The sequence below is a fragment of the Entelurus aequoreus genome, linkage group LG12 (genome assembly GCF_033978785.1).
Source record: "Entelurus aequoreus isolate RoL-2023_Sb linkage group LG12, RoL_Eaeq_v1.1, whole genome shotgun sequence".
Lineage (NCBI taxonomy): Eukaryota > Metazoa > Chordata > Actinopteri > Syngnathiformes > Syngnathidae > Entelurus > Entelurus aequoreus.
In genome coordinates, this window is record NC_084742.1 from 18,171,706 (window position 1) to 18,199,476 (window position 27,771).

At 37.0% G+C, this 27,771-nt stretch overlaps 1 protein-coding gene across 5 annotated transcripts in view; it reads left to right on the forward strand.

The window, feature by feature from the left end:
• Nucleotides 1-27,771, forward strand: part of LOC133662714 (ninjurin-2-like) — a 39,354-nt gene extending 11,583 nt beyond the window's left edge. The window contains exons 2-5 of one of the 5 annotated variants that reach the window (XR_009828141.1): nucleotides 17,821-17,957; nucleotides 18,016-18,095; nucleotides 26,733-26,958; nucleotides 27,205-27,348. Coding sequence is in view for 4 of the 5 variants with exons in the window: in XM_062066835.1 (XP_061922819.1) it covers nucleotides 17,821-17,957; nucleotides 18,016-18,095; nucleotides 18,612-18,781 (387 nt within the window). In the remaining variant the exon portion in view is untranslated. Of the gene's footprint in view, nucleotides 1-17,820; nucleotides 17,958-18,015; nucleotides 18,096-18,228; nucleotides 18,542-18,611; nucleotides 19,128-26,732; nucleotides 27,157-27,204 lie in introns of those variants that run through there. The other 4 variants (XM_062066835.1, XM_062066838.1, XM_062066837.1 and 1 more) reach the window with 4 other exon arrangements.

The window sequence follows — 27,771 nt, forward strand, 5'->3', positions numbered from 1 at the left end:
TTATTCATTTATTTTTATCAATAAAAAATATGTATTTTATGAAAAATATTTCAGTTTTGATGAAAAAAACTTACAATATAATCCATCCATCCATTTCCCACCGCTTGTCCCGTTCGGGGTAGCGGGGGTTGCTGGAGCCTATCCCAGCTGCACTCGGGCGGAAGGCGGGGTCCACCCTCATCGCAGGGCCAACACAGATAGAGAACATTCACACACTAGAGCCCATTTAGTGTTGCCAATCAACCTATCCCAGGTGCATGTCTTTGGAGGTGGGAGGAAGCCGGAGTACCCGGAGGGAACCCACGCAGTCACGGGGAGAACATGCAAACTCCAAACAGAAAGATTCTGAGCCCGGGGATCGAACATGTGACCTTTTTATTGTGAGGCACACACACTAACCCTTACAATATAATACAATTACAATAAATAACACTATAATAATTAATCATTCAATTTTTATACAAAATACTAATTTATTGTATCAAAAATATTTAGTGTTTATGAAAAAATATTACAATATATAATACAAAATAATAATAATTACGCATTTTTTCGTAATGAACACTAAGTAAATACGTTTTTTTGACATAATGAATCCTTTTGAGTAAAAATATTATTTTTGCAGGCATTACAGTGAAAGCCTGCAAGAACAAAGTGTATGTTTCATCTCCAACAGGTCAAAGGTCGGCCGTTAGAAAAAAAAAATACCCCTTAGACTGGTTTCCCTGAATGGAATACCTCGTCGTCTCGTGATGTGACTCACGCTGACACGTCCCGCGCAGCACGCCGCCGTTTTGCCACATAAAAAATTCCGTCGAAAGCCCAGACATCTGACCTCTGTTGGCCTCTGACCTCCCAGACAGACAACACCTGCTGAGCGACACAGTTCCAATTATAGTTTGGACATCTTCAATTTCCAGCATTCCACCTCGACAAGAACGCCGACATCCAGGAGTGGGAGTGGTCTGTGGTGATTGCTTTGATATGCTGTGATGTTTCACCTCACATTACGGCATTTTTTTTTACACCATTTCTATGTGAATTTTACTCTGTTGGATTTATATTTTCACACTCGTAATTATCAGAAGGTATTCCAGGAAGTGCAGCCTCACAAAGGCGTGTTTGAAATTGGCGAGTCTGCTCTCCAAACATGCCTTGACTGCAATAAAAACTTCAACAATGTTGAGTATTTTTTTTAACAGCTCTACAAATCATGCCACCGGGGACAGTTAGGTCTTTCAGTGGAAAATGCCATTGTGCACATACATGGTCATGTATACTTCCTCTGACATGGAGCTATTTAGAGACTTGTTCAACATAAGGAACAAGTACATATACTTACTGTACAGTAGATTGGACAGTGTAGAAACCCGTGTGCTAGCAACAGTGTGCATATTTACCCTCCTGTACTTTCTTTAATTACTGTATGTGTTTGTTTCCAATGTTGCCATGACAGTGTATGTACAGTCTGTGCTGCATGCATGATTTCATACGCCCCGCCCACTTGTTGGCACACACCTGCACATGTGGCACATGCACACTCGATGATGCTATCGTAGCCAATAGCTGGCGTATTCCGCTTACGCAATACAGTACAGATTGTAACAGTGGAGAAGAACCAGGTGTCTGTGCACACACACACACACACACACACACACACACACACACACACACACACACACACACACACACACACACACACACACACACACACACACACACACACACACACACACACACACACACTTGTATTTGTTACCTTCTTGAAACCTGAGAAAAATACCTACCTCTTTAGGACCACCCTTTCTAGATATACCTGTATAAAGATTTGTATTTACAACATTAATAATATATACATACTATGCAAATATAAAAAAAGCTTGTTGTGAAAATGAGTTGGAAATTCACAAGAAAAAGGTCACTATTTCATAAGAAAAACTTGGAGGAATTTTGGCAGTATAATAATAAAAGTCGTCATTTTACTCAACGCAAGTCAACATTTGTGTGATATCATGATAAAAGTTGGAATGTTACTCAACAACAGTCGCAATTTTACAAGAACAGCTAAACATTTTGACAATTTTATGAAAGGAGTCGTAATTTTACTCGAAAAAAGTCATAATTTTATAAGAAAACTTAAAAATGTTGGCATTATTATAGTAATAATCGGAATTTTCCTCTTTTTTTACTCAAAAAATGTCACTATTTTACAAGAACAACAAAAAAGTTGGCAATATTGCGATTAAATTTTATATGACAAATGTCACCATTTTTCATGAAAAAGTAATAATTTTACATTAAGAAGTCATAATTTTACAAGAAAATATTGCAGCATTACAGAAAAAGAAAGAATATGATCATTTTTTCCCCAATTTTATAAGAAAAAAAGTCGACACATTGTGAGAAAAAGACTGCTTTTAGTTAATTATTATTTTTGGAATTTTTTGTTTGGAATTTGTTTTCAATCTTCATGATTTAATTCAAGTTGTTACAGTATGTCTCAATATACATATATATATATATATATATATATATTTTCAAATAAATTTTGGGCAAAGGGGGCGCATTTAAATTTCTTACACACACTTGTTATTACATATGTTGGCCATAGGGGGAGCACTTCAAATTTTTACACACACTTGTTATTTCATATGTTGACCAGAGGGGGAGCACTTTTAAAAACCGACACACAGTCAATTTGAAAAATCCCCCCTATTTGGGACCACCCTCATTTTGATAGATTTCACCACCAGGGGTGCAAATGAGACATTCTCTATTAGATGCAATGGTTTTCCGTATTGGGACCATGATTTCACACACACACACACACACACACACACACACACACACACACACACACACACACACACACACACACACACACACACACACACACACACACACACACACACACACACACACACACACGGCCAGAGCTACAATAAATAAAATAATGAAAATAAAAATATATTTTTTTAAAACACCCGATTCGGTTGATTTTAACGTTTTTATTGTTTGCTCAGATCTGCTTAAACAACAACTTCAACAAAAATACGGTGGACTTTAATTTAGCGTAAATGTTATTACATACATAACACTAATGTATGTAATCAGTGTTTTTGCTATTTGCAAAACAGATTTCATTTCAATCTTTTTTGATGGAAAACTGGAGAAAAAATCTTCAAACTGCCTTTTCAATAACAATGAATCAACTTATGATTGTATGAATGTCTCAACAATGTTTTAAGTGTTTCTTGCAACCTTAACCTCAAAAAGTACATGATTTCAACAGAAATTGGAAAACACATAGATGTTTTACTCGTTTTATAGCACACAGATTTAAAAGTAGACACTAGATGGCAGTAAACGCACATACTCAGAGCTGATTGTTAAATTGTTGTACTGGTTTCATTTCTTTACAACCAATAATAGTAATAATTCATTATAATTACAGAAAGAAACACCACCAACGATTTCCTTTTGTCCGCTGTCTGCTCTGCTCTGTCCTCCACACGTTGCAGACAATCTCCTTGTGTGTTTTAAGCTTGTTTGTCTATCTTAAACATTCATTTACGCTCAAACACATTTACCCCCCCACATTAAAAGCATTTGTAATCTGTTGAGAGTCATCGATAGCGACACATTTTTGTTGGTAAATGAGGGATGATGAGAGATTATTATCCCACTTTAACATCTCTTACATTTCAATGCCGCCTCTTTGCTAAGTCAGTATTGCAAATTTAAAACATTTTCTTACTTATATAACCCTGGATAATTGCATTTTAAGTAACTACATGTAAACTTAAAAGTAAATGTTTACCGAGTACATTACCCAGAAGACAGGAACAGGAAGTAGCTGCGAGATCAATAAATGGTTGATATATTGTTACATGTTGTTCCTGCTTTGTGTACACAGGAAGCAAACATACGTTTTGATTAGACAGTTGACTTCCGCGCTTGAGCGCCACTCAGACACAAATCAGATTGGTGATAAGGACGCAGATTGGCCAAAATATTTGGGGAAGTTGCAAACATTAGAAAACATTGCATTCTCCCACGTCCAAAGATATGCACCTGGGGATAGGCTGATTGCCAACACTAAATTGTCCCGGTATGCTCTGATTACTTTTTTGCACACGCTTGGCATTCTTTCGATGAGCTTCTAGAGCAGGGGTCGGCAACCCAAAATGTTGAAAGAGCCATATTGGACCAAAAATACAAAAACAAATCTGTCTGGAGCCGCAAAAAATTAAAAGCCATATTACATGTGTCATGGGATATACATTTAATTAAGAGGACTTAAAGGAAACTAAATGAGCTCAAATATAGCTACAAATGAGGCGTAATGATGCAATATGTACATATCGCTAGCCTAAATAGCATGTTAGCATCGATTAGCTTGCAGTCATGCAGTGACCAAATATGTCTGATTAGCACTTCACACAAGTCAATAACATCAACAAAACTCACCTTTGTGCGTTCATGCACAACGTTAAAAGTGTGGTGGACAAAATGAGACAGAAAAAAAGTGGCATAAAACACGTCCTAGATGGTCGGAGAAAGTTATACATGTAAACAAACTATACGGTGAGTTCAAGGACCGCCAAAATTAGTAGGACAAAACGGCGCTCACCAAATACTCGAATCAGTGAAGCATGTTTAATATAAGCAGTGTGATTTATAACAATTAGGGAGGTTTGTGTCATGTTTGTCCTCCTACAGAAACCATACTAAACAAAAAAATAGATTTTTTCCCCTCATCTTTTTCCATTCTTCATACATTTTTGAAAAATCTCCAGAGAGCCACTAGGGCGGCGCTAAAGAGCCGCATGCGGCTCTAGAGCCGCGGGTTGCCGACCCCCGTTCTAGAGGTAGTCACCTGAAATGGTTTTCACTTCACAGGTGTGCTTGAAGCTCATCGAGAGAATGCCAAGAGTGTGCAAAGCAGTAATCAGAGCAAAGGGTGGCTATTTTGAAGAAACTAGAATATAAAACATGTTTTCAGTTATTTCACCTTTTATTGTTAAGTACATAACTCCACATGTGATCATTCATAGTTTTGATGCCTTCAGTGACAATCTACAATGTAAATCCATCCATTCATCCATTTTCTACCGCTTGTCCCTTTCGAGGTCACGGGGGGTCGCTAGTCATGAAAATAAAGAAAACGCATTGAATGAGAAGGTGTGTCCAAACTTTTGGCCTGTACTGTATGTATGTATATATATATATATATATACATATTAATATATGTACACATATTTTGCATTTACATATATATATATGTACATATTAATATATGTACACATATTTTGCATCTACATATATATATATATATATATATATATATATATATATATATATATATATATATATATATATATATATATATATATACATGTTAATACATGTACACACACACATATATATATATATATATATATATATATATATATATATATATATATATATATATATATATATATATATACATATTAATATATGTACACATATATATATATATAATTTATATATATATATATATATATATATATATATATATATATATATATATATATATATATATATATATATATATATATATATATATATATATATATATATATATATATATATTTTATATATTTGTGTACTTGATTTTTGCTATGTACATTCTGTAATTAATTGACTGTTGATTTGCTTGGATGCTTTTAATCATGAAAATCAATAAAACCTATATATTAAAAAAAAAAAGAAGAAAAAAAAAAGAGTATGTCAACAGTGATGGATTTTTTGTGAAACATATTTATCTAAAACATATCTTTAGAACATATCTGGTCCGGATGCATATTACATACGTTTTGAGAGTAGAATATTCCTCAAAATTGTTATGGCTCCGGCTCCCACAATGACCTAATTGTATTGGTGTTCTTTCTGTACTGAGCTCTAATTTGCATATATATGCAATTAAAAACACCAAATTTTGACAAGGTAGGGCTTGTAACACAGCTATGCATATCTGAAAACATATTGATCAGTTTAAAATGCTTGCAAAAATTAAATATCAGTCATAGTGTGAAATAATAATAGTAAAAAATATAACAATGAAATAATAAATAGATAATAAATAAGAGAATGATAAATAATAATAATAATAAACAAGTAAATAATTTAAAAATTATTTAAAAAAAATATTGGCTCTACAGCTTTCCCAGCGAACCTTCACTTCCCATATTTTTCTCCTTTCTGGGTTGCGGGGAAACATATGCAATTGCCCCTGAGATTGGTAGGTCGTGAGTTCAAACCCCGGCCGAGTCATACCAAAGACTATAAAAATGGGACCCATTACCTCCCTGCTTGACACTCAGCATCAAGGGTTGGAATTGGTGGTTAAATCACCAAAAATGATTCCCGGGTGCGGCCACCGCTGCTGCTCACTGCTCCCCTCACCTCCCAGGGGGTGATCAAGGGTGATGGGTCAAATGCAGAGGCTAATTTCACCACACCTCGTGTGTGTGTGTGACAATCATTGGTACTTTCACTTTTTTTCCTGCATTTTTGCAAGGACAACAGCCCCATGCCGCACAACAGGGCACGTTTACACGTCAACTCTACGCAAACACTACGCAAACACTCTTAAATTAAAAGAAATGTATCCCGAGGAAGTGCAGTGTCGCTTAGCTGCGGCGTCAAACTGGTACGTAACATGGCGCCCTGTGGTCACGTGAGGGCTGTTGACCAATCCATGAGGAGGTTGTCCATACTCTCGCTACACACTGCTCCGATATTTTGGGGTTGCTTCATTAGCGGAATAGTTGTCTTAGCAAAATGTCAGTTACGTGATAATAAAGTGGCTGTTGTGTCCAGTGTCTTTAAAAGGACATGTGGGTTCACTCAGTTTGCACATAAAATAGTCCTCCTTTACACCTTTAAACACAGGAAGCAAATTCCCTCTTAAAGGGGGTTCTCCTGTTTTTTCTGCTAATTAGGACGTGTTGGCCCTGGGGTTAAAGGGCAAATGTCTTCTGCTGCTTCATTGTGTGCCAAAAAATGGGGTATGCCGAGTCTGTTTTGGTGTTATCGTTCCATAGGAATATTGAAATAGGACGAGAAAAGAATGGACACACAGTAAAAAAATAAGTTAAAGCGCTCCACTCTTGATGGAGATTTCTCTCTATTGGCTATCATAGCAACCAATGGAAGTGCAGGGGAGGAGCACTTCCTGTGAGGTAAAAGGCGGGCCTCCCACGTAGTCTTATGTATGTTTGAGTGGGTGTTGAAATTTAAAGCTTCAAAACTTGCACATATTGAGCTCAGCGTTCTTGCACAAATGTGTGTGTGTGTGTGTGTGTGTGTGTGTGTGTGTGTGTGTGTGTGTGTGTGTGTGTGTGTGTGTGTGTGTGTGTGTGTGTGTGTGTGCGTATACACAGTTTGGCTGTGAGAGGTGGGGCTGTGTTTCTGGATCGCTGCTTTTTAGGGATCTGTGGCTGTTTTTTTTTTACAAGGACTGTGGATTTCTAGGAAGAATTCAGTGCATAAACACTCACACCTGACTCAGTAGTAAAGTCTTTTTTCCTCGCTTAGGCTACATGATCCCGTCTGCGTAAAGAGAACATATGCTGACGTGTTTCATTTTTTTTTTCATCTGTTGACATTTAATGATGATGAATACGACACTTAATGGAAATGTTTTTCTCATTGTGTTACCATCCGGCTGATTTGCTAAGCTTACCTCCTTACAAGGAACGCTTTAACAAAGCAAAACTACAGAAAAACATGAAATAAATAAATAAATGTTACACTAAACATGTTACATGGAAGGTGTTACTCTGAAGGTGTTACACTGAAAATGTTACAGAGAAGAAGTTACACAATAAAGATGTTACACTGAAGATTTTACAAAGAAGATGTTACACTTATGATGTTACACGGAAGATGTTACACTGAAGGTGTTACCGTGTTACACTGAAAATGTTACAGAGAAGAAGTTACACATAAGGTGTTGCAATAAAGATGTTACACTGAAGATGTTACAAAGCAGATATTACAAAGAAGATGTTACACTAAAGATTTTATATTGAAGGTGTTACACTGAAGACGTTACAAAGAAGATGTTACACGGAAAATGTTACACATAACATGTTCAGGGTCTCTGCAGGTTTGAACAAATACAATTTAAGACTTTTTAGGACTTTTTAAGACCATAATGAATATAATTTAAAGGGGGACCACACTTTTTTTTAATTTTGCCTATCGTTCACAATCATGAGAGACAAGAAGACAAACGCTTTTGTTTTTCTTCCTTGTTCTTGGTGGCTAGCAATGCAGCTAATGGGAGCAATCAATTATACCATTAAATCACTTTAAAAATGCATTCCAAAACCATCAACAATACTTCATTTACATTCCGTAACCTGTATGGTAACCAAACTGTAGTGACATTGTTATTGTAAGAGCGAATACTGAGGAATTATTTTTCTAGTGGAGTAACACATCGTCGTGCTACGGTATTAGCCGTAGAAGCTAACTATGGCAAGAGCTAAGCTCACTCTTCCTTCGTGCTCGCTTCTGGAAGCAGCAGTTCATCCTCTGTACATTCAGCTTCAAAAAGATAAGGTTGTGAATCCTCATTTGTCCAAAAATAGTCGTCTTCGTTGTTTGTTACCAAGTCTGCCATGATTAGAACACACACAAGCGTTTTGTATCCGGAAGTAGGAACACACATTGTCGGACGTGCGCTACAATGGAAACGGAAAAAAATATTCCAAAAAATTAGTTCTGGAATTCATTAAAATAATCAAAATATAGTAAATATTGTACATATTACACATTGTTATGAATGTGTCATTCATCCACTGCTCTTTCACATTGGAAAACAAAATGGTTAAACTAAGTACACCATAAACATATCTATTGCAGAACTAATTAAAAAAAATATTAGCAAACATAACAGTTATTTTTCAGAGATGTCAGAGAAGTATTTTCTTGCAAAAGGTGCAGTGTGCTTCAAATCAAGGGTTTTCATGGAGCAACAACCAGAACGTCAGCAATGGTAAAGTAAAGCCCAACAATATATTGTCTGTGAAAGGGACTGGACTGGTTAACCTGTGCAGCGTTTTCGGGCCTGTCAGAATTGAGCAAACAGATAAAAACATCTGCACAAAGACGTGAAAAACAAAGAGTGCAGACAGAACGATTGTCTAAAAAGACACAATGTGATTATGGGCTTGCAAGCCTCAAACAGGATTTGGATGTGAATAATGTGGATAACATTCAAATTTGCTCAGCTCGGTATGTATAAATACATTTTACCAGTTTTTGTGACTTTTTTGGAAACATATTGCTAATACACAAAGATTAGTTTTTATTTAAGCATGACAAGATGGCATTGGCAAATCTACCTTGCCTTCCTTACCCCACCGTAAACTGAGTGTAAACACTAAACAGACAACCTTTATATCTTTTAATGTCAGTTTCTGTATAAACTTGGAGAAAACATTAGGCATGAGAATCTGACCTCTAATTATTGGAATAAATAATAAAAATAATAAGAGAATTGTGTTTTTTTATTGTTTTTTTGGTAAGAACACTACAAGGACAGAGAAATTAGCGTGTGCTTACTGTATGCAGAGCCGACTTAACCTAAGGGGCCACCCTTCCGACTCCTGTGTTTTAGCTCAATGGTAGTACGATGGTCTTTCACGCGGGCAATGTGGGTTCAAGCCCCACTCGAAGCAGTAGGAAAAAACAATGCGGAGAGAGAACAGAATAGCTAGAAAAAGATCAACTAATTGTGATTGGCAGCTATGAACACCAATCATTGCATTCCGCCATCAATCTCGGAGGCCCCTGATTGGGTGGGGCCCCTGGGCTTCAGCCCACGTAAGACCGTGCATTAAAGGCCTACTGAAATTAATTTTTTTTATTTAAACGGGGATAGCAGATCTATTCTATGTGTCATACTTGATCATTTCGCGATATTGCCATATTTTTGCTGAAAGGATTTAGTATAGAACAACGACGATAAAGATTGCAACTTTTGGTATCTGATAAAAAAAAGGCTTGCCCCTACCGGAAGTAGCGTGACGTAGTCAGTTGAACATACACGCAAAGTTCCCTATTGTTTACAATGATGGCCGCATGAAGTGAGAGAGATTCGGACCGAGAAAGCGACAATTTCCCCATTAATTTGAGCGAGGATGAAAGATTTGTGGATGAGTAAAGTGCAAGTGAAGGACTAGTGGGGAGTTGAAGCTATTCAGATAGGGAAGATGCTGTGAGAGCCGGGGGTAATCCTGGTAAGAGTCTGTGTTGTCCCAGTTCTCTAAAGGCGTCTGTGTATCGAAGTCAAAAGTCCTCCTGGTTAGAGTCTCTGTTATCCGAGTTCTTCCATCTTGACTGCATCTTTCGGGAATGTAAACAAAGAAGCGCCGGCTGTGTACTGTTGTGGCTGACTACGTTCGAAAAATACGTCCATTTTGCACCGACAACTTTCTTCTTTGCTTGCTCAGCTTCCTTCTCCATAATGCAATGAACATGATTGAAACAGATTCACGAACACAGATGTCCAGAATACTGTGGAATTATGAAATGAAAACAGAGCTTTTTCGTATTGGCTTCAATGTGGAAGGCATACCCGTGTTCCCCGGTCTACATCACGCGCATACGTCATCCTCAGAGGCGTTTCGAACCGGAAGTTTAGCGGCAAATTTAAAATGTCACTTTATAAGTTAACCCGGCCGTATTGGCATGTGTTATAATGTTAAGATTTCATCATTGATATATAAACTATCAGACTGCGTGGTCGGTAGTAGTGGGTTTCAGTAGGCCTTTAAGGTGGCCTTGACTGTATGTAATAGTTTGATTTCACTAGTAAACATCTGATATTGATCTCCTTCTGCAACGGGCGTCACTTTACCCACATTACCCTGCTTTGGGGGGGAGATCTTTGTATTGTTGATCTTTGTATAGTTGTGCAAATGTTTGTGGCGTTTCAGCATCTTTTGACACAGACTTATCCCCGATTTTTCACCACAATTTGTACAAATGTTCCCTCCTTGATGGCTCCACATCCCGGTCTTAACCCAAATTGTGACATCTATGAAAACAACTTTGTACGTTTCCATTTACCGGCTTCAACCACCTGGAGCAACACATCGTTGAACTGGCACTTGTCCATCTTATGCAAGCAATTCGGCTTCGCTGTGGGCTTTCGTTAAGTTTCCGCCGCTGCTATGCAAAGCTGTAACAGCACAGCACAGTAGCTGGTGGTGCTCCATACATTCTGACTGGGCAGCACAGGTAGCCTACTTTGGTTCCGTTTTGTAGTCACGTTACAGGGTCCTCAAAAATCTAAATATTTAAAAGCAAGACTGAAGTTTAGGCTATAAGGACCTTTTATTCGATTTTAGGAGAATTTCAGACATGTTTAGGCCTTAAATCTAAATAGTTGGATGTAAGACTTTTTAAGACTTTTTTTAAAAACCCAGTGTAAGATAAAGTAAAGATCTTACACTGATGATGTTACATGGAAGATGTTACACTGTAGATGTTACACGGAAGATGTTAAACAGAAGATGCTAGATGTTACACTGAATAGAAGATGTTACACAGTAGATGTTACAGGGAATGTGTTACACTGAATAGAAGATGTTACACTGTAGATGTTACACTTAAAATGTTACACTGAAGATGTTACAATATACATTTTTACTACGGCAGTGACCTGAAACAAATGGCCAAGGCAACAAGGGAGTGGTCAAAGAAGAAGCACATCAGTGGTAAAGAATGTTTTTGAACCCTAATTCAACATCTGTGGAAGGTGCTGAAACTTAAATAGCTCGCCAGCTGGCTACATTTAGTCTGTTAGCGCTAGCGTTCTAACATCTTACTAAATGCTACGTGTAAAACAGAATCAAATATGCTTTGATTCAAACTTACCAATCTGAAAATGCAGTGAACACACCAACATGTGCCAGGTGATGGCGTTAAAAGTGATGTTTTATCGCCTCACAGTTGCCATCAAGGCCATTCGCCGCCTCTTATTAGCTCAGTAATTGAGTTCTATGGCTTTGTTTCTACATGGGAAATGAGACAAATCTCTTGTTTTCCCCTCAAGCAATAATGACAACTGTGTGGTAGTTATTGATGCCATGTTTTAAACTTGATAAAGAAAAGAACAAAACTTCAGGAAAGAGGCTTACATTCAGCCATGCTGTGCTATTCAGACGTCAACAAGATGCAACACAATGCATTGTGTTTCCACGTCACACTTTCAAGGCTATTTCATTAAGTGATATTTTGACGCCAAAATGAATGTTAAAAAACACGGATTGCCTTTCTGCGGACATTTCACATGCCTGCACATGGGCAAACACAGATGTAATTGACCTGCAGTGTGAACCTTGTCTTATACTCAATCTTTCTTTCTTTTTATTTATTATTATTTTTCCTGCTGAATATGGCACACAGGTGGGACCAGACAACCTTCCTTCCTCCTTTTGTTCGGTTGATCACTTGAGCTAATTGTGTGCTTGTGAAGTTTTAACATGTTTAAAAAATAAATTGGAATTAAATACAATTAAGTAGGAATGAATTTGAACTTGATTTTTGACTTGTCAATTGTGAACTTTACTACTTTAAAGCGTTGATGCCAACCAACTTTTATGGTAAATTAAAAAACACAATTCTGCTGATTTGTGATGTAGCGTTGACCCTCTGCTCACACCTGCCAGACAGACCCGGGTCATTAATGAGAATTCCCTCAGTACCTGGCAGGGTAAAATAATCAATCCTAAATCAGATTGAGCCGTTTCCTTGTAAGTGAAGACACGTGTCCTATATGGAGCCATTGAAGAACATTCCAGTGTTCTCGTGTGTGTTTAGGCGGTCTGTCCTGTTGCTAAAGACTCCTCAGAGGCCAGCACATATACATTCTATACATACCTCTTTGGTTTTTATCCTCTCTGCCTCTTGTCATTCCGGACTTTTATCTGTCTGGCAGATTTAAAATAAACACGCAAAAATGCTAACGGTGCAAGCATGTGTTTATGATATTTGACAGCCTTCAAGTTCTCGGAATTATTTGATTCATTCTTGGAAGATTTGGAGGATTTTGAGATCAAATTGTACTGTAACCCACGAGGGATAAGAATAGCACTTTAAACCTCGATATTAGGAACAGAGTGAAATGTTTGCTCTTGCATTGGACTTCTGTTCTTGAAAGCACTTCAGAAGAAAATGTGTCAGCAGCATTTAGGTGCAAAAAAGGAAGTCAAAGATATTACTCATCGCAGCTGTAGTGTTAAACTGGGGATGTTGTGTGACATGTTGTAAACGCACAAGAACCCTGTGTGCCTTCTTTCATGTGCCTTTAAAAAATAGAAAAAGTAAATACTACTAGCATTAAAAGTATAAACAAGCATAAATAAATGATAAATGGGTTATACTTGTATAGCGCTGTGTATTTTTACTGTATATATATGTATATATATATATATATATATATATATATATATATGGTCAAGGTTTCTGTGGTTTATCCGTTATACATTGCTCAATACCGGGGTAGAGTGGAATATACGTCAGGTCTGGAAAAAACACAGAGGCTATTTCATTCCTACAAGCCTGTTTCGCAGGTTTCCCTGCTCTTCAGGGGATTTTATACATTTAAAAAATGTTATATATATATATATATATATATATATATATATATATATATATATATATATATATATATATATATATATATATATATATATATATATATATATATAAATAAAATACACAAGCTTGTTTATACTTTTAATGCTACATTTATACATTTTTAAAATGTTATAAAATTCTCTGAAGAGCAGGGAAACCTGCAAAACAGGCTTGTAGGGATGAAATAGCCTCTGTGTTTTTTCCTGACCTGACGTGTGTGTGTGTGTGTGTGTGTGTGTGTATATATATCGATATATATATATATACACAAAAATGTTTAGCTATTTTACAACTTTTTACAAAAGTAAGTAAAAAGTACTTCTTTTTTTTTTTAAACAGTTATTCTTTTGCATCTTAAAGCGTCTACTGTCCGGTGGCTTTACAACTAAAACTATCACAACACGAGGTGTAGTTCTACACCAATCTGTTATGGCAATAAATAAACATACATTATTAGTACTGCAGGACTACGCTGTTAAACTGGACAGGTTACTTTTTTTTTTTTTTTTAAACTAAGAAAGCAACAAAGCTCATAAAGTTAGCAGCATTTCTTGTTTTGGTTTGAGATCATTAGTTTCTTTTTACAGCGCATGCTTGGTTAACCAATCAGCAATACAACATTATAGAAATTACACACAAGGGTCAATTAAAACAGTGCTGTGAATAATGATTGTACATGCGTTGTGTTTATTTGGGATTGGCAGTGAGGTCATGACGTCGCTGATGTTTAACATGTGAGGTACTTTTCTGTCTTCTTAAACACTCTATTTATGCATCCATTTGTGGACATTATATTTCATTCTAAAGCCAAATGTTGGGCAATTCAATACAGCATAACAGTCATTGTTACGTCTGTGTTACGTTATGTAACCATATTTAATGTTTTCCTCCTCCATGCACACGCTTCTTTTCTGGGCAAACTGTGAGCACATTTTGTTCCTGGACTATTTTCTGACATTGACACTTAATTGCAGGCAACCTAAGACAGAAATATGAGCAGCTAAACAAGCATACAACCAGATAAGTGTTATAAAAACAACAACATTATATTATAAGTGATGACACATTGTACATTATATAATGTTTGTTTTTTTTAACATTGTACTTATTATGCTGATTAATCAGATTTTTAATGTATCCACTTTCACTTGTGGCTTGGAGAAACAATTCCATGATATAATATTATGGCCGACACCTAGTTGACCTCAGGTGGGGGCGTGGTTATGTGACGTCAGAGGAGCCCTGAACAGTTCCATGTTAGCGTCTTGCAATAATGAAAAGCAACGTGTGTTTCCTCAAACCGCCACATTGATAACTGCTACACTATACTGTATGTATTATTAAAATAAATAAATGAAATATTACTGTTGCCTGTGCAATCGTCAACGCTGCTCCCTCTTGGTTGCTTTTATATCACATCACGTTTGGCTCTCTGGTAACTTTACCTTAATAAATGCTGCCCTCTACTGGGAGCTTTTATATCACTTATTCTGTTACTTTCTACTAACTTCAGTTTTTCCCCGTTTTTTAGCATATGTGATGAATGATTACTTTACTGTAACTTGACAAAATATATTGGCAAATCCATAGCCATCGTCATTTGAAGTGGACCTATACGTACGGACCTAAAGAGAAAGTAAAAAATATCCTGTAATCTTTTCAAGAACTGCTCAACAATGATGCTGCAAACTGCAAACATTACTTTTTACAGTACCACAGTCAGGTAAAGTAACATATCGCAGTAGTCATGCAGTACAAATTAAAATCTGAGACAAATATTTGAAAATAAATCTGGAGATAAATAAAAATTACAGCATAAAGCAAGGGTGTCAAACCCATTTTAGATCGACATAGAGTATAGGCCACATGGAGAAAAACATACTCTCAAGGGGGCCGGACTGGTAAAATCATGGCATGATAACTTAAAAACAAAGACTACTTCAGATTGTTTTCTTTGTTTAAAAATAGAACAAGCACATTCTGAAAATGTACAAATCATGTTTTGTTTTTGTTTTTTTACACTTACATGTTGCGGCTAATATAATTCTATCTTAATTTGTTGTTATTTATATTTTCTAAATAAATTATTTGATAATATTCAACAGTCAACTCATTGGTGTTAATTTTCAATCTATCAAGATAAAAAAAAGTATATCAAAATCAAATTACAGGATGTTGTGTATGTAGTTTGATCATTTTCCTTGACTGATGTAGTAACATCATGTAGTTTATTTTGTACATACGTAGCATCATCTACAAAGATACAAATGATTGCTATTGCGACATCCAGTGGACACATTTAGAACAGCAGTTTCTTTCATTCAAAAATTTCAGGTTCATTTTTTATACTTGGCAAACTCATCCCGTTCAAATCCTGTTCGCGGGCCTGATCCGGCCCTCAACGGTACGTTTGACACCCCTGACATAGAGTATAGGCTACATGTGCAGACTTAGGCAACAGCAACTCTATGAAAGAATGTACTCAAAAGCCTCAGTTACTGATTGTAATCATCACCTGCCCGTCTAGCTGGATCAGGCCATAGTGTCTCATCCACATCACATGCGATATTCTCATGAGCAAGGCATCGTTGGAAAAATCGCCTTGCGTGCTGTATCCAACCCTGCACAGAAGATGCCTCAATAAGGTGGCAGGCCTGCTCAATAGCCTGAAGCAGGGGTAAGCGGTCATGGGGTCGAAGATCATACACTTTCCACCATTGAGCAGAAAAAAACTCCTCGATTGGATACACACAAGTAGGGTTGTGTGTGTCACAATCCTACTTGTGTGTGTAAAGTATGAAAATGTGTGTATCACAATCGTTATCTGTGTGCAAGATGGGAAGGTGTGTGTAAAGCATTGTGTGTAATGTTTCGCAAAAACTGTGAAGCAGAGTCTATGCCAGGGGTGTCAAACACGCGGCCCGAGGACCGGATCAGTCCCGCGAACAGGTTTTATCCGGCCCGCGGGATGAGTTTGCTAAGTATAAAAATTAACCTGAATTTTTTTTAATAAAAGAAACAGCTGTTCGAAAAGTGTCCACTGGATGAAGTTAAAGTACCAATGATTGTCACAAACACACTAGGTGTGGCGAAATTATTCTCTGCATTTTGACCCATCACCCTTGATCACCCCCTGGGAGGTGAGGGGAGCAGTGGGCAGCAGCGGTGGCCGTGTCCGGGAATCATTTTTGGTGATTTAACCCCCAATTCCAACCCTTGATGCTAAGAGCCAAGCAGGGAGGTAACGGGTCCCATTTTTTGTAGTCTTTGGTATGACCGGGGTTTGAACTCACAACCTACGGATCTCAGGGGCGGACACTCTAACCACTGGGCCACTGAGTAGGTGTTGCAATAGCAATTATTTGTATCTTTGTAGATGATGCTACATATGTATAAAATAAACCACATGATGTTAGTACATCAGTCAAGGAAAATTATCATAAATAACATCCTGTAATTTGATTTTGATATAATTTTTTTATCTTGAGAAATTGAAAATTAACACCAATGAGTTGACTAATGAAGATTATCACATCATTTATTCAGAAAATACAAATAACAACAAATACAAATATATATACTATTAACCGCAACAGGTAATTGTAAAATAAAAACAACAACATTATGATTTGTACAATTTCAGAATATGCTTGTTCTATTTTTAAACACAAAACAATCTGAAGTTGTCTTTATTTTTAAATTGTCGTGCCGTGATTTTACCAGTCCGGCCCACTTGGGAGTAGATTTTTCTCCATGATGACCCCGATCTAAAATGAGTTTGACACCCCTGGTCTATGCCTAATATTAGGCAAATCTGCACAGTGGTTTTGCTTACTGTGTGTAGGCTTTGTTAACTGTGTGAAAAATTAAAAATTTAGTGTGTAAGCAATTGGAAAAAACTTTAAATGCTGTTCTCTTCTGGTAGCTTTTATGTCACTTATCCTGTCACTTTCTAATAACTTTACCGTTTAAGATCTCCTGCCCTCTTCTGGTTACTTTTATAGTACATGATCAACTGCTGCTCCCTTTTGGTCCCGTTTATAGCTATTATTTCAAGATATATGGTTTGAGTCCCTGTAATTCCAACACTGAGATCTCCCTTGGTGTCTATTTTAGGGTGTTTCCAGCTCTGGCCTGAACATGAACCTGTACGCCACCAAGAAAACGGCAGCTGAGGGCATGCTGGACATTGCCTTATTCCTGGCGAACATCACACACATGAAGACTGTCATCGAACAAGGGGCAGGATACAGGTGGAATCCAACAAAGATACGTCTCATTACTGTGCAGCTAACGTAGTCACTTCTTTAGGTACTACGCTGCAGTCCTGACTCTCATCTCCTTCTCGCTGGCTCTCCAAATAGTTGCAGGGATTCTTATCATCATCATAGGTGAGTTGATCTTATGAAGATGCATCCTCCATGCTGCTAACCATACTAACACACTAACATGTCCAACACGTGTGATATTCATGCGGTTTAGAGGTTATTTTTGTGCATTTTTGTGGTGTGCATGTTGCCTCAGCACGGCGAGACCTCAACCAAGAGGCCAACCACCAGCGCCTGGACAGCCTCAACAATACCGTCACCGTCGTCATCTTCCTCATCTTCGTTACCAACATCTTCATCCCTGTCTTCGGGATGGAGCGCACCGGCCTCTTTGCTCGGATGCATTTCTAACATTGGCAGTATAAATGTTTAAATGGAACGCACTAACATTACTGACATTTAATGTTTGCATGTTTGGACCGTGCCAATAGACCAACCAGCTATATATATATATATGTGTGTGTGTGTGTGTGTGTGTGTGTGTGGGTGGTGTGGTCGTGTGTGTGTGTGTGTGTGTGTGTGTGTGTGTGTGTGTGTGTGTGTGTGTGTGTGTGTGTGTGTGTGTGTGTGTGTGCACAGCTCGTGTAGAGCTCACCCTCCTGCCCTCATACCAGCGACTCTTAAACTTCCTCAACAATCTGACCACCGCCATCGTCTTTGTTACCCTCGTCGTCAACGTCATCAAGTCCGCTTACGGCACGCAACGCAGCTGCTTACTGCGCTGGATGTTTCAGCGTTTTATCCTGTGAATAAAGGTAGTTCCCTAGTTTGAGAAATTGCTTTTAGAATAATGTTCAGCCGGTTTATTAGCACCAAACGAGACAAATATCATTTGCGGTAGAAATGAAATGAAATGAGGCTTAAAATAGGGTCAGTTACAGATGTGGGAGCTGTAAGTTAGTTTTTTGTCAGCGGATATGCTAACCTAGCATGACTTAATAATGTGAGTGTAATGTTAACATGTAGCTCAAATAGCTACAGTATGCTAACGCCGCTAATATTTGTGTCCTATAGCAGTGGTCCCCAACCACCGGGCCGCGGTCCGGTACCGGTCCGTGAACCGATTGGTACCGGGCCGCACAAGAAATAAAAAATAAAAAATACAAATAAATTTAAAAAAATTATTATTATTATTATTTAAAAATTAAATCAACATAAAAAACACATTAAATACATTATATATCAGTATAGATCAATACAGTCTGCAGGGATACAGTCCGTAAGCCAGGGGTCACCAACGCAGTGCCCGCGGGCACCAGGTAGCCCGTGAGGACCAGATGAGTAGCCCGTCGGCCTGTTCTAAAAATAGCTCAAATAGCAGCACTTACCAGTGAGCTGCCTCTATTTTTTAAATTGTTTTTATTTACTAGCAAGCTGGTCTCGCTTTGCCCGACATTTTTAATTCTAAGAGAGACAAAACTCAAATAGAATTTGAAAATCCAAGAAAATATTTTAAAGACTTGGTCTTCACTTGTTTAAATAAATTCATTAATTTTTTTACTTTGCTTCTTATAACTTTCAGAAAGACAATTTTAGAGAAAAAATACAACCTTAAAAATGATATAGGATTTTTAAACAAATATAAATTTTTACCTTTTAAAATCCTTCCTCTTCTTTCCTGACAATTTAAATCAATGTTCAAGTACATTTTTTTTTTTTTATTGTAAAGAATAATAAATACATTTTGATTTAATTCTTCATTTTAGCTTCTGTTTTGTCGACAAAGAATATTTGTGAAATATTTCTTCAAACTTATGATTAAAATTCAAAAAAATTATTCTGGTAAATCTAGAAAATCTGTAGAATCAAAATTGAATCTTAATTCAAAGTCTTTTGAATTTCTTTTAAAATTTTTGTTCTGGAAAATCTAGAAGAAATAATGATTTGTCTTTGTTAGAAATATAGCTTGGTCCAAATTTTTATATATTCTAACAAAGTGTAGATTGGATTTTAACCTATTTAAAACATGTCATCAAAATTCTAAAATGAATCTTAATTATGAAAATTTACTAATGATGTTTCATAAATTATTTTTTTAATTTTTTCAAAAAGATCCGAATTAGCTAGTTTTTCTCTTCTTTTTTTCGGGTGAATTTTGAATTTTAAAGAGTCGAAATTGAAGATAAACTATTTCAAAATTTAATTGTCATTTTTTTCATGTTTTCTCCTCTTTTAAACCGTTCAATTAAGTGTAAATATCATTAATTATTAATAATAACATAGAGTTAAAGGAAAATTGAGCAAATTGGCTTTTTCTGGCAATTTATTTTAGTGTGTATCAAACTGGTAGCCCTTCGCATTAATCACTACCCAAGAAGTAGCTCTTGGTTTCAAAAAGGTTGGTGACCCCTGCCGTAAGCACACATGATTGTATTTCTTTACGCCAAAAAAAACCCAAAATAATGTCTGTGGGACACATTTTCAAGCGTTGACCGGTCCGCAGCTACAAAAAGGTTGGGGACCACTGTCCTATAGTGTCCCATTCCTTAAAGTTATGTTGTTGTACGTGATATATGACATATTACATTGTAGTACGTGATATATAACATGTCTTATGTTGTTGTATGTGACATATGACATCTATTACGTTGTTGTATGTGATGTATGACGTCCATAGCGTTGTTGTATGTGGTAGACGACATCCATAACGTTGTTGTATGTGATATATGACATATATTATGTTGTTGTATGTGATATATGACATCTATTATGTTGTTTTATGTAATGTATGACGTCCATAACATTGTTGTATGTGATAGACGACATCCATAACGTTGTTGTATGTGATATATGACATCTATTACGTTGCTGTATGTGATATATGACATCTATTATGTTGTTGTATGTGATGTATGACGTTCATAGCGTTGTTGTATGTGGTAGACGACATCCATAACGTTGTTGTATGTGATATATGACATATATTATGTTGTTGTATGTGATATATGACATCTATTATGTTGTTTTATGTGATGTATGACGTCCATAACGTTGTTGTATGTGATAGACGACATCCATAACGTTGTTGTATGTTATATATGACATCTATTATGTTGTCGTATGTGATATATGGCATCTATTATGTTGTTGTATGTGATGTATGACGTCCATAACGTTGTTGTATGTGATAAACGACATCCATAATGTTGTTGTATGTGATGTATGACATCTATTACGTTGTTGTATGTGATATATGACATCTCTTATGTTGTTGTATGTGATGTATGACGTTCATAGCGTTGTTGTATGTGGTAGACGACATCCATAATGTTGTTGTATGTGATATATGACATCTATTATGTTGTTGTATGTGATATACGACATCTATTATGTTGTTGTATGTGATACATTACATTTATTGTGTTGTTGTATATCAGGCCTTGAATTTTAACTTTTTAAGGTCAAGACAAGTGTTCCCTTAAAGGAGGTCTCATATTTTAGGGCACCAAGGAAAACATTTTCTTTCGAGGCAGGGAGCCTCTGCCGCGAAAGAAAATGTTTTCCTTGGTGCCCTAAAATATGAGCCCTCCTTAATACTGACCCTAGATATATATATATATATATATATATATATATATATATATATATATATATATATATATATATATATATATATATATATATATATATATATATATATATATATATATATATATATATATATATATATATATATATATATATATATATATATATATATATATCAATTATGGCCAAAGTAATAATTCAGATTATTGTTATCAATATTGAAAATGGAATAAGCTGTAGAAAATGGATGAATGGAATATTGAAATAACGATTACTGATCATTAGGTAAAGCAGTGTTGGGGTGTGAACGTAATACCATCATGTCATTTGTGATGTCTAATAAAAAGACTATAGATAAACGTTATCCATACATCTAAAGACAAATATTAGTTTTTTTAAATTCTTTAATAACATCAACTTGTCAGCTTTTTGTCATTACATGATGCCTTTATCTCTATTTTTACATTTTGATAGAGGGAGGTTTTTTTCATTATTATTTATTTAAGTTATGTACATTTATATGTACATGTAGATGCTGTATCGGGACAGATCCATTAAGAATTTGAGCAGAAATATGTCGTATAGGAATCAACTACACACAATAAAACATTAACAACGTGCTGTCACATGAAGGGTTTTTGATGTAACACCTTTGTGACATGAAAAAAACAAGTGATGTAAAAAAAACAAAAAACATCGTGTTTACTTTTTGATATCAAAATAAAACACAAAGCAGTTTGGCTAATGAAGATAAAGTCAAATAAACAAGCTTGGTTCTTATCCAACGCCTCCTATCACCACAACAGTTGGACCAAGAAAAATAAAGAGGAGTGACACCGCTCACATCGAATACACAATCTTCACAGCCTGCGTTCAGTTTGATGAGATGCCAAAACATTTGAGCTAGTATTGATGTTATTTAAACACCGATACAGTTTGGAGTTAAATAAAGGACGAGTAAATATCGCAGTCAACAAACTAAAGACTTTATAAACAAGTTGCGATAACGTTGACGACACATCACCTGCTGCATGTTACCTCAGCTCATAACTCTCAGTCACAGCAGTTGATGAACGCTGTATTGAGTAAATAAAAGCAACATCAAATAGTTTTCTCCTTCTTTATTTATAAATGGTTGATTTATATAGGCTAGTAAGGTAAAGTTTTGTACCTGACAAGTTTCGGCTATCTTGCTTCTGCAGTCTTCCTCAGAGGTGTCACGTGATGTTAGTGTGACGTCATCTGTGACGTGTTATATTGATTAATCCATCCCACCTGAGATGGTGGGATGGCGGTGTCCCCTGGTGTGCGTCGGGGGTAGGGCGGGGCGCCCCCTGTCGTCCGGATGTCCACCAAACGGCCGGGGGCGGCCCTGCAGGACTGTGGAAGGCTGCAGAAGCAAGATAGCCGAAACTTGTCAGGTACAAAACTTTACCTTACTAGCCTATATAAATCAACCATTTATAAATACACATTAGTAGGCTAAATGAACCTCTTCAACAGTTTTCTCCTTCGCTGTATACATTCAGTGTGGGGATAAGTGTCTCCAATGGGTGAGGGCCGACATCCGGGCAACTGAGCTACATACGGGTTCTTCGAGCCATAGCAACGAGACTGGCGTTGAAAACAAACCGTTGCCATTACTCTTTAACCTGTCGACCTACGCTGGTTAAACCCGTCATTCTGCCTCCAAAATGCCGAAAAACTGTGTTGTTTTTGGTTGTGCTAATCACAACTGGAAACAGGTAAAACAAAGGTTGTATTTTGTTCTGCCAAAGCGTGATAAAAGCCCATAGAGACGAGACAAATGGCTCGCAGCTTTACACTGGGAAAACGAGGACGGTTCTCACTGGAGTCCCCCAAAGTCCCGGGTCGTGTGTTCGGATCACTTCGTTTCTGGTAAATATAAGGAACAAAAATCCACCTTCTTAACCACAACTTGGCTATACCGTCCGTGCTAATGTTGTACTTGTTGAATTTGTACCTTATAACGTTCGACAGCTGAAGTTGTTGTTGTACAAAAATAACATGCGGTATATACTATATAGTCTATAGCCTAGCTAGCTATTTTCGAAAACCGGACAACGAGAGGATACCAAAGGCAGCGTTAAGATGGACACCACCGGGAAAACGTAAGCCAGGGCGGCCAAAGAACACCTGGCGAAGAACAGTTGAAGGGGAGCTGAAAGAGATGAAGCTTACATGGTGCGAGGCACAGAGACGAGCACAGCAGCGAGATGAATGGCGTCGAGTCGTCGAAGCCTTATTTCCCATCCGCGAAGAAGAGGATTAAGTTAAGTAAGTAATATACTATATAGTCTATAGCCTAGCTAGCTATTTTCGAAAACCGGTTTCGTTTAAATTTGCACTTAACAGTTGGGTTTTTAAAAACCAATAAACCCTATAATTTTCATGTTGCCATTCAATACATGTAGCCCTCAAATCTCTCAATATTTTATACACTAACACTTGATCTTGTTGTTGATAACTTCCGCGTCTCTTTCTTAGTAGCGCGCAGGCTAAGCTAACTAGCAAGCTAAGCTAAGCCTGAGAAGCTTTAAAGTTCACTGAGACGAGTCTGACGCAAATAATACATTTTCGTTTTTTCACACGATATGCGAATAAGTAAAAATGCGTAAATGAAGGATTTAACGCCGACTTCCAAGCCACAACGCTCGTTAAATGCTTTTTCTGTCAATGCTGTGTTCGCTGTGAGCTGGTTTGTTTTCAACGAATTCCCGGTTGCTAGGGGATTGGTAGGCGGAAGTGACGTAGGTCCGCCCTCACCCTATTCGTCCACACTTTTCTCCATCCAAACACATCAGTGCGTTCTTAAACACACGGCAGGAAGAAAGGGAAAATGACGTTTAACCAAGCTCTTGGCTCTGTTTACTCCGAGGGGAAATCTCCGGAGCAAAGTCTGTGTCGTTAGTTCGCCATGATTATCAAGCCAAACGACACTAGTAGTGCACATGCGCCTGACTTTGTGTTGCCAAAATGCATTAATAAATGACGGTTTTCTGGTAGTTAAAAAAATACACGGTATTACTAACCGTCTGGAATTTTATCGCAAATTATCATTATACTGTTTACTGTTACATTCCTCGTCCATTAACAAGTAAAAAGTCAAGGGCGCTCACGGCATGTTCTTGCCGCCGATGTTGGTCATTTTTTTAGGGCATTACGGCAAATGACGAGGGTGGACGCGGCAGTTAAATTCGAGCCCTGGTATGTGATATATGACATCTATTATGTTGTTGCATTTGATATATGATATCTATTTTTTTGTTGTATGTGATTAATGACATCTATTATGTTGTTGTATGTGATAAATGACATCTATTATGTTTTTGTATGTGATATATGACATATATTGCGTCTTTGTATGTGATATACTGTATGACAACCATAACGTTGTTGTATATGATTTAAGACATCTATTACTTATATGTGATATGACATCTACAGTACTACGTTGTTGTATATGATTTATGATATCTATAACGTGGGACAAGTGCAGCGTTACAGTGTATATGACAAAAGTGGATAACGTAGTGCTTCAGGGCTACACACACTGTCAGAAACAGGCGTGGATACAAATAGCTAATTAGCATTAAAGCTGCAGATACACAAAGCAATGTGCTCCCAGTAGGGCTTACTAAAGCACTTAAAACTGCCCAACTTCCAGCATCAAGACTAAATTTGGGTCACAAAATAATACCATGGGACCTTTAAAAGTGAACTGCACTTCTTTTTTTTTAAATTTTGCCTGTCATTCCCTATTTGAGACAAGAACACATGTTTTTCTCTTTTTTTATGCGTTCTAAATTGTCATATACCACGAGTACGAGATGAATAACAATGTAACTAATGGGAGTTATCTATTTCGCCCATAAAGCCATCTAAAAACAATAACCAAAACCCAACAAAACAACCAACATTACTCATTTTACATTAATTTATTACCAAGTGTTAGCGCCATTGTTATTATAGGAGCTAACAGAGAGGAACTACTTTTAGAGGCCCATTGAGCGGTAACTAGTTTATGCAGCTATTGACATACTGAACTCCTGTTGCTGCATGCCCACTGAGTTGTTAAAAGTTTGTGCTAGATTATAAATCATGTGTAGTAGAAGGTTGTGGCCATAAGTAGAGAGATTGTTCAACTTTAAAATTCAATTCAGACCTGAAGACATCACGAGAAAGACTCCAAAAGACGCTCGTTTGCGTCCACATTTTTTTTTTTTTTAAATTTAAGTGATAATTATGATGAATTCATCATCTAAAGGGAAACACGAATCTTGTGCTGAAATATAAACATCCCATCAGTCAACATCCCAGTGAGAGCAGACGTACAGTAAGTGATTGTTTTATTATGTTCATAGTTTATATTTCTAGTATAGCACTTACCAATACTGCTACATGATACTTAGTGTTCTACTAGAGCTGGATCTGCTTATTAAACTTGTAGCTCATCCTTCGTATATTCAGGCTAAACAAATTAAGATTCCGGATCATAATTTCTCCCAAAGTAGTCGTTGTTGACTCTCATAAAGTCTGCGATGATTAGGTGTTGAAAGAAATAGCTAAAATTGTGATGCGCCTGAGAAATTAATGCACCACCGTATGCTTAAAATGATCAAAATACATAAATATTATATGTTATTATGAATGTGCCTGTTACTACATTACATACTGTATATACTTTAACCATGTATATAAATCTTTGATGGAGGTTTTAGGAGGTTTTTAGAGCCCTTTTTAGGCGAAATAGATTTAACCTTTTGCTTGTGTTTAATTACAAGTTCAAATGCATTAAAAAAAAAGACTTGTCTCTCATAAGGATTGTGAATTGTGGTCAACAAGCTGGGATAGGCTCCAGCACCCCCCGCGACCCCCAAAAGGACAAGCGGTAGAAAATGGATGGATGGGATGGATTCCAAAAAAAGTGCAGTTCCCCTTTAAAGGCCTTTGGAAAATGGCATACCACTAAAGGGCACCATAGCACTGTATTCAAATTGAAGTGGAAGAAACGAGCAAAAGGTCAACATCCTCCTATCAGTGTATGCATGTATCCTGCATGGGTGTGTGTTTGAGATGTTTGAAATGTAGCGTGTCTGTCCGTGTGTGTGTGTGTGTGTGTGTGTGTGTGTGTGTGTGTGCGTGTTGCAGCACGCAGGGACCTGAACGTGGTCTCCAATCAGAGACGACTGGACTACTTGAACAACGTAGCGACAGGTGTCATCTTCGTCACCACGGGGATAAACTTTCTCATCAGCTTCTTCGGTTCCAAGAGGACAGGCTTCTTCCGCTGGCTGCTGGCTCGGCTCCACTTCTGACACAAAAATAAATGACAAAAGCTTGAGTCCACTCCAACAAAGTTTGTCGTTTACCTTAAGTATGTGTTCCATTCATTTTTAAGACAATAGTAATTATGCTAACATGTCCTTGCTTTAACCAACTAATCAAGCTTATCGTACCACTAAAATGTGCATATGGTGTATGTTGGACTTAAAATGTGTAAAATGGTGAAAAAAGTATTTTTAAGCATTATTTGTGGTTTACCTGAGTATATGATGAATAAATATGTTGATAAAACAGGTGCGTTGTTTTCTGCATGTGTGTGTTGATGTGTGTGTCATAGGACGCCGTGACGTGAACAATCCCACCCTTCAGAAGCGCATGGACTATTTGAACAATATAACCACCATCATGGTCTTCATCACCACCGCCCTCAACTTATTCATCAGCACCTTCGGGATGCAGCGCACCGGGCACTTCCCCTGGCTCATGATGCGCATTCACTGACAAAAACAGGACTAGAAGCAGTTTTAGGGCCTTTGTATTCAACCAGGGTCATTTGTGTCCCCAGGAAATAAAATGTAGAAATGCATGCTAAAATGAACTGTAACATATTGAGTTTTATTTAGCAAAGTGTCCTGCACATTCATCTGACTGCATATTTAAAAACACTTTTTTTTAAAGATTAACTTCAACTACCTTGAACATAGTACAACTTGCTTTGTTGCCTTCCAATGCTACCTAGAATTAGACTGTATCAGGAAATATAGTCATTTAAATGTTGTATTTTGTTTTAAATATTTGAATTATTGCCTCTCCCAATGAGTCTCAATTATTTTCTGTCAGGGGTCAAAAATTCTGCGACCCCACTGAATTGAATTACTGTATTTTTTGGACAATAAGGCGCACC